At 40.8% G+C, this 7,577-nt stretch overlaps 1 protein-coding gene across 1 annotated transcript; it reads right to left on the bottom strand.

Moving 5' to 3' along the window:
• Nucleotides 1-647: 647 nt before the first annotated feature.
• Nucleotides 648-4,948, bottom strand: BDR25DRAFT_352805 (kinase-like protein; the record flags this gene model as incomplete). Its single annotated transcript, XM_033695063.1, has 10 exons — nt 648-672; nt 709-751; nt 856-928; nt 2,210-2,378; nt 2,425-2,570; nt 2,606-2,741; nt 2,774-4,486; nt 4,527-4,702; nt 4,760-4,871; nt 4,902-4,948. 10 exons carry the CDS (start codon nt 4,946-4,948, stop codon nt 648-650), a joined length of 2,640 nt encoding a protein of 879 aa, XP_033550230.1.
• Nucleotides 4,949-7,577: the final 2,629 nt, after the last annotated feature.

The following is a 7,577-nucleotide window of genomic DNA, read 5'->3' as shown; positions in this document are numbered from 1 at the left end:
CTAGAAGAGAGGTAAAGCAGTATAGTAATTTTCTTTAATGCTATAATTAGTTAGCAGACTAAGCTATAAGATGTTAAGTGCATAATAATACCTACATAGTAAAGATTTAAAAGATAGCTAAAAAAAAAAACTAATAACATTAACTAAACTATATAGGTAAGACAAGTAAACACTTATTACTATAAATAATAAATTTACTATATTAATAACAACTATACTACTAGTTACTACTAAATAAAAACATTATAATAAAGGCATTATATTAGTATTAAGTTTTTAGTCTAGTTTTTTTTAGTAATAGAAAATTTTTATTAAAAAGTTATACTTTATTATATCTTATTTAAATTAGTTTTAAATTAGTTCTAAATATTTCTTATACACTATAAATAAAAACTATTAGCTTATAAAAAGAGAGGTAGCGTAATAATTCTTACAAATTATTTTATTTTAGGTTGCTTAGATCCTATCTAAAGAGTCTCTGTATTAGCTCTAACTATAACTTAATCCTATTCTTTGCAGTTACTTTTATTCTCTTATGTATTTAGTTGCACCTTTTCTCTTAGCTAGCTTAGTAGTTTTCTAATATCCTTTTGTACAAGGCCTATAGGTGTTAATAGCATTCCTAGGTTCTGAGTCCCCACGCACTCCTATATGCCTCTAAGTGGATTCCCACTGCATTCGGACCCATTGTCTTGCCTGTGCCGTTACAGTATCAGCCTCGACCCTGACTCGACCTGGCCCCAACTCTGCCCTGCCCCCTGCTGTTACCTCTATTCCCCTATGTATTTAGTTGCACCTCTCTCCTATAGCTAGCTTAGTAGTTTTCTAATATCCTTTATACAAGGCCTATGTAACGATTCTTATGAATCGTTCCATCTCGAGCGGCCCGGAACCTCTGGAAGGCCCTCGTATCGGCCCCGACCTCGACCTGGCCCCGACTCTGCCCGGCCCCCTGCTGTTACCCCTATTCCCTTATGTATTTAGTTATACCTCCCCTATAGATAGCTTAGTAGTTTTCTAATATCCTTTATACAAAGCCTATAGGTGTTAATAGAGTTCCTAGGTTATTAAGTCCCCACGCACTTCTATATGCCTCTAAGTAGATTTCTACTGCATTTAAACCTATTGTCTTGCCTGTGCTGTTATATTATATTAAAAAACTTACTTTTACTAGTAATAGCTTTATTATAATATTACACTAATTATTTATTTAACTATGTCTAAGCTCTAAGACGCGTCTAATTTAGTTTAGGTTATAATACTTACACACTGTTATATTAAACTATTTAGTCTATAGATAGAATACTAGAGACCTTCTATTAACTAAAGCCTTTAGGTTTAGAACTTCCTATACCCTATAATTAGAATTGCCTTTAGAAAAGTTATATAGAGTGCGCTAAGGTAGAAACTTAGAGACTACTAATAACTTATTAGGATTAAAGACAACTGCTAATGCCTAACTCTTAACTACTAACTTCTAACTACTAACCACTACTTTGTTAACAGCTAAACCTGCTTCCGCGGGACCTAAAGCTATACCCCACCTAATTTAGAGTTAATCTATAGCAACATGTCCTAATAGACCTTAATTAACTACTAAATCACCTCTAATAATGCCTTAAATCACCCCTGCTACTCTAATAGCAAGAAACCTTTAAGGCACCCCTAATAACGCCTAAATGTTACTACACTAAACGTACGCCTAAGATTAATAACTGCATAGATAGCAAAGAACAAAGGGTAAGTCTTAATTATTAATAGGCTAGACATCTATACAGATTACTATTAGAACAGGCGCGCACGCATGGCGTTTAGTTTAGAGGACACTGCTAGCAGTGCAAAGGAATATTTTAGAACAAGGACACCTAGCTAAATTAGACTAGTTTTAGTTTCTAAAGAGGCAGAGAACATAACAGCAATACCCCCACCTACAGAGGGGGGGAGTAGTGTAATAATTCTTATGAATTGTTCTATCTTAAGCAGCCTAGAACCTCTAGAAGGCCCTTGTATCAGCCCTGACCTTGACCTGGCCCTAACTCTGCCTAGCCCCCTGCTGTTACCTCTATTCCCTTATGTATTTAGTTGTACCTCCCCTGTAGCTAGCTTAGTAGTTTTCTAATATCCTTTGTATAAGGCCTATAGGTGTTAATGGAGTTCCTAGGTCATTAAGTCCCCACGCACTCCTATATGCCTCTAAGTGGATTCCTACCTTGTGGCGAAAATGTACATAGTTGTAGATAGACGCCAGACCACAAGTGGAGGCAAGGGGACAGCTGGCCACACCTTTAGTGTGGTGAAGTGGGACGCGCTGATTCGTTCGGCAAAGCTTCGGCAGTCTGCTAAATCTCCGCATCTGGGCATAGCTGCAGATAACGCGGCTGAAACCGAGTAGGATCGAATCAATCAATCAATCAATCAATTAACCAATCCTCTTCAGCGTTGGCCTCTCTATCAAACGCGACATTGACATCGTCTTTGAGAGCCTCTAGCGCGCAGGTGAGACGAGATTGTGATGTTTTTAGTGGTAACGCGATGCCAACGCAATGGCTCGAGCTTCTATCCGCGGGTCCCTATTGGCTCTACAGGTGGATCCCCTGCCTGATACGGTATAGGCACTGGAGCTCCAGTAGCTCCATAAGGTCCAATCCATCCATCCAACTCCAGTAGAAAGCTCCAATCCAACTCCAACGGAAATCTCGATCCATCCAATCCACTCCAATAGCTCCAATCCAATAAGATCACTGTCTTTCTGCTTGATCATGTCACTTGCTACGAATACTCCTCCTCATTAAAGTCATCGAAAACCCAATGCTCGTATACCCTCGCTCTTTCCTCATCAGACTCAGCTGCATCAAGCGCATCGACTTTCAGCTTACTTTCGCGTTGCTTAGCCTCCTCATACTGATCCGAGGGCACCCACCCCTCAGGCCCAACGCTAATAATATCCCTGCAAGCTTCGAGTTGCTCGTCTGCCTCGACCTGTGCAGAATCCAGGCGCAAACAGTCGCTTACCTCGTCTTCCCGGAAGGTGATCGGGCAAGGGGGCCTCGCTTTGCTGCTCGTGCTCGATTTTGAACTGATAATCTTCGACCAGTTCTTTGTGAGCTGAATCAGGTCGGCTTTTAGGGTCACGTTATCACCTTCCCAGGGATCACTTGCGTGATGAAAGAGTTTGCGCCTCAGCGTGCTAAGATCGTATGTCAGGGCATCGTAGTGCGTCGAGTTCAGCTTTGCGGTTATTGTGACATAGAAGTAGTGAAGTTGACGCCTACGCAGGAGCACAACTTGCTTAAATTGTTCTCTTTCGCTCAATTCGTCGAAATTCTGTGGTAATTCAGGGGGTGTCAACGATTCTGAGACGCTGTCACCGTAGTTCTGGAGGCTGTTTGGGATCCCGCATTGCAGAAAGAGCGGGAGTATTGCGCAGTGTTGCCAATCGATCAGGCCGGTAATCTCAAGGTTATCCGAGACGAACACGTTATTAGGTTGGAGGTCAGGATGCCTTATCGTCGGTCGTGTGAGAGTGTCGTTGCCGTTCGGTATGAGAAGAGGCACGATTCGCAGGTATTTGTCCAGACTGTCCAGATGTTCTAAATGCGATTGCTTTTGATAATTGTATATCTCTCTGCGCAGACGTTGAAAAGGGTGAAGCGGTCGTCCAAATTCCATCAAGTATGCAATCTCCTTCTTGGCACCGGCTGTAAGAGCCGCTGCTGGGTCTGTGTCTTTTGGATATTTAGTTACAATTGCTAACGTAGAGTAGGGATATTCAAAGCAGATCGTTGATAGAAAGTGCATCTGAATATGTAAATGATAGGGCTGATACATACATGGTCCACGATAAACCTGGAGACTGTGTCTTTTTCCATACCATAAGCCGAATGTTGTATCAGGACCAATGCAGAAGCGACTCTCGCGCGCAGAATAGGCGGTAGGAATGTCAACCTTGTTGGATCCAGCTTGCAGATCCTTGGTATAGTACAGACTTCCACTTGCCGGAAATCGAAGAGCAAATAGTCGAGACTCCAACTCCACGAGTCTAGTGATGATGGTGATCCTTGCTTTCTCAGGCATGTTAAACCAGATGTCGCCCAAGTTCGTTCCCCGGACGAGCTCCATGAAGACGTATTCAGTGCCCGCAGCGTTTTCCGATGTGGCCGAGTAACCGTAGATCTTGGGGACAGGTATGCCGTGTGAGCGGAGAAAATCCATCGTCGCGACTTCGCTGGCTATGACTAGGTCCTTTGGTTCGGTAACCGGATAGGGGATGCGCCCAACGAACTGAAAGCCATCACGCATAGTGATAAGGAACGTTCGATTGAAACCCCCTTCAGCCAGCTTTTCAAAACGAGCGACATCTTCTGCGTTCTGATTGACGGATGCGACCGCAAGGCGCTTGAATTCGGATACGTTGAAGACACGTCTTCTTTCAGAACGCCTCAGGGCATCATTGTAACTCCAGTCCATAGTCAGTGATGAGCGTCGGCTTTAAAAGAATGGGGCTGATAAACATCCATCGCCCGGACGTATACTCGAATAGTTCAGAAGGTTCCTCCATTGATTGACCATCCAGAGAACGAGTAAATTCTGTGAAGGAACTCCTAGCTCTTAGGGGCGATATAACTCGTGAAAAAGGATGGCAGAGGGAAGAAATAATCAGACGGCTATTCAAATATCGACAATACGCCATAACTTTGATCGCCTAAAGGTAGTGCGACGAGAAGGATTCAATCGCGTGGCGAATTGCAGAACAGTCCACAGCGCTTGGCCACCGCGCTTGGGCCCACTCTTGGCGCCTGCAAGGCGCACTGCCAGATGTCTTTTCAGAGAAACCGTCACTTCTGCCCTCCACTTCGACATGCCCCGAATATCTGTTGCATGCGGAACAGCGACTCCGAAACCGCCGTCCTGGCATGAACAGCTGCCGAAGCTGTCTGGATCCTGGCATCAGCGCTTAACGTGCCACAAGCATACCTAAATGGATCCTAACTTCTCTTCCCACCAATCCTCCACCTGGATCCTGGCATCGGCGCTTAACGTGCCACAAGCAGTGCCTACAGGTAACCCCACCACACTTTTACCTCGGCTAACCAACTATTAGGTAAGTCGACCACACAAAATTTAACCCCACCAACTAAAATTCCTATTTCCTCACCCTACCAACCCCATCACTACTTCTCGCTGACACCTTGTGAACATGTCTAAACAGCTTTTAATAAGCGTAAGTAGCTCCTACTTCCTGTCAGATATGCGCACCTACTGTCAAGACAGGAGGAACGTTTGACGAAAGCTGCTACATAGTACGAGCAATAAGCTCGAACAGTATGTTGCTGCAAATTGCTGCATGTTGCAGCATTTTGCAGCATTTTGCAGCATGTTGCAAGCTGGTCGCGCATAGGGCTAGTGCGCGAGGGACTCGGATCGGAAAAACAAAAGCCGAGCAACACGAGTAGAGCAGAAAAAAGGATCGATAAATCAATACAATCAATCATCATCCCATACATCATATCCAAACCCATCATTCATCTCAGGAAGCCCAGAAACAGTGCTTCAATCTGACACTTCCATTGCCTAGCCCATCTAAATGCGTTCTAGGAAGCCTACAAGGCATACTGCAGCCTTAGTTGCTTGCCCTTTAGCGCTAAGCCCTTTAGTGAAGTAGGCATCTTAACTTAATAGCAATAGGTTTCTAACGCGTTTAGAATAAGGATAACACAATTTGCGTGTATTTTAGAGAGGTATATTGCAGAGTTAGTGTGGGTGGAGAGCTCTGCATAGTAAGTTATAATCTGTTCCTAATGCGTTTTAAACATGTTTAATTGCATTTAAAACACATCTTAATGTGTTTAGAACATGTTTAAGTTGCAAAGAGCGCTAGTTAATCACATTAAGAAGTACTATAAAGAGGTCTAGGTAAAGGCAGCAGAGCAGACTAGAAATCCTTCTATAGCAAAGATTAATCTTACTTATAGTAGGTTATTAATAACCTGTTTACATTATGTTTTTAATAGCATAGCAGACTTCTTCTTAGAAGTTATAAAGAAGCATAACAAGATTGTTAAAGAAAGGGGTTTTAAACCTGTTTAGAACGTTGCTAAGCTCTTACTAATCCCGCGCTGTTGCAACACGCAGGTTAGAGTTAACCTAAAGCTAACTGCATCCCACTTAAAACACGTTAGGCAGCGCTGTTCTAAACACTTTATAAAGTAAATCTTAACTAGTTCTAAACGCCTTAAGCTTCCCCTCTACAAGAAAATAAATAATAGTAAAGATTAAAAGGCTAGTAAAGTATGTTTCTGCCTTATTAAACTTTTAATAACTTGTTAAAAACATATTTAAGTTAACTTTACTACAGCTAGGAATATAATTAAAAAGGCAAGCAGAGTGTTTCTTTATAAGGTTTGTAAGAGCTTTAGCGCTATTAAAGGAAACCTAAACCTAAAAGGTAACTTCCTGCCTCTTCTATTATCCTAACGTATTTCTAATATGTTTAGAATGCAAATAAAATAACGCATGCAATAGCACTAAGTAGTTTAAAGGCTAGAATAACTTAAAGAGTAAGGATAATGTAGAGAAAGGTAAAGATAATAAGGAATAAATTTATATATAATTTAGGTTAGGTTCTAAACATGTTTAAAACATGTCTTTACATATTTTTATACTGCATGTTGTTCTTAAGGTGTTCCTAAGAGGATCTTAATAAAATTAGTAAAGCAGTAAATATAACGTACCTAACGGGTTGGCCGGCCACTTTTGCCAAGCCCCCACTAAAACCACCCCATTCTCTCGCAAAACAGCTCACTTTAGCCCTGTATAGAGTAATACAACACAAGATATTATTTAGAGTCTACTTCTACTACTTACTTACATATATGTAAGTTATGCCTAGTCTAATTACACTACTTATATTACTTTTAACTTAGCTTACTTTTTTTTAGCGCGCACTTATGTCTTTAGCTTCTTCCTATTACTACGCGCTTTAAACTCCTTTAAAGTAGTTAAACAAGCCCTATTCTTAACTATTAAGGTTTTTTCTACCTAAATTTACTTCTTTTTATGCAATTTATGTTATGTAGCAGCCTTATTTACTGCTTAAAGCTTTATAATCTTATAGCCTACCTTATTATATTAATGCTTTAGATAACTATTATTTACTTTTTATTACTTTACTATATTGCTTTTAGCTGTTTTTATTTCTCTAAAGCTGTAATAACTACTCTAGTTAATATCTAGCTTATTATAAAGCCTAACTTATTAAAGTTATACCTGTCTTTATTCTAGATACTGTACTTAGCTTTTATATTAGCTACTAGGTAAAACTAGCCCTAGATAACTTCTAGATTTTTATAAAGTGCTTTTTTATAATTATACTTATGTCAGATTGAAGCACTGTTTCTAGGCTTCCTGAGATGAATGATGGGTTTTGATATGATGTATGGGATGATTGATCAATTGTGTTGATCGTGTTGATTTATCGATCCTTTTTCTGCTCTACTCGTGTTGCTCGGCTTTTGTTTTTCCGATCCGAGTCCCTCGCGCACTAGCCCTATGCGCGACCAGCTTGCAACATGCTGCAA

The sequence above is a fragment of the Lindgomyces ingoldianus genome, assembly GCF_010093535.1.
Source record: "Lindgomyces ingoldianus strain ATCC 200398 unplaced genomic scaffold BDR25scaffold_9, whole genome shotgun sequence".
Classification (NCBI taxonomy): domain Eukaryota; kingdom Fungi; phylum Ascomycota; class Dothideomycetes; order Pleosporales; family Lindgomycetaceae; genus Lindgomyces; species Lindgomyces ingoldianus.
Note: the sequence above shows the minus strand (reverse complement) of the source record. Positions and strands in the feature narration are given on the sequence as shown.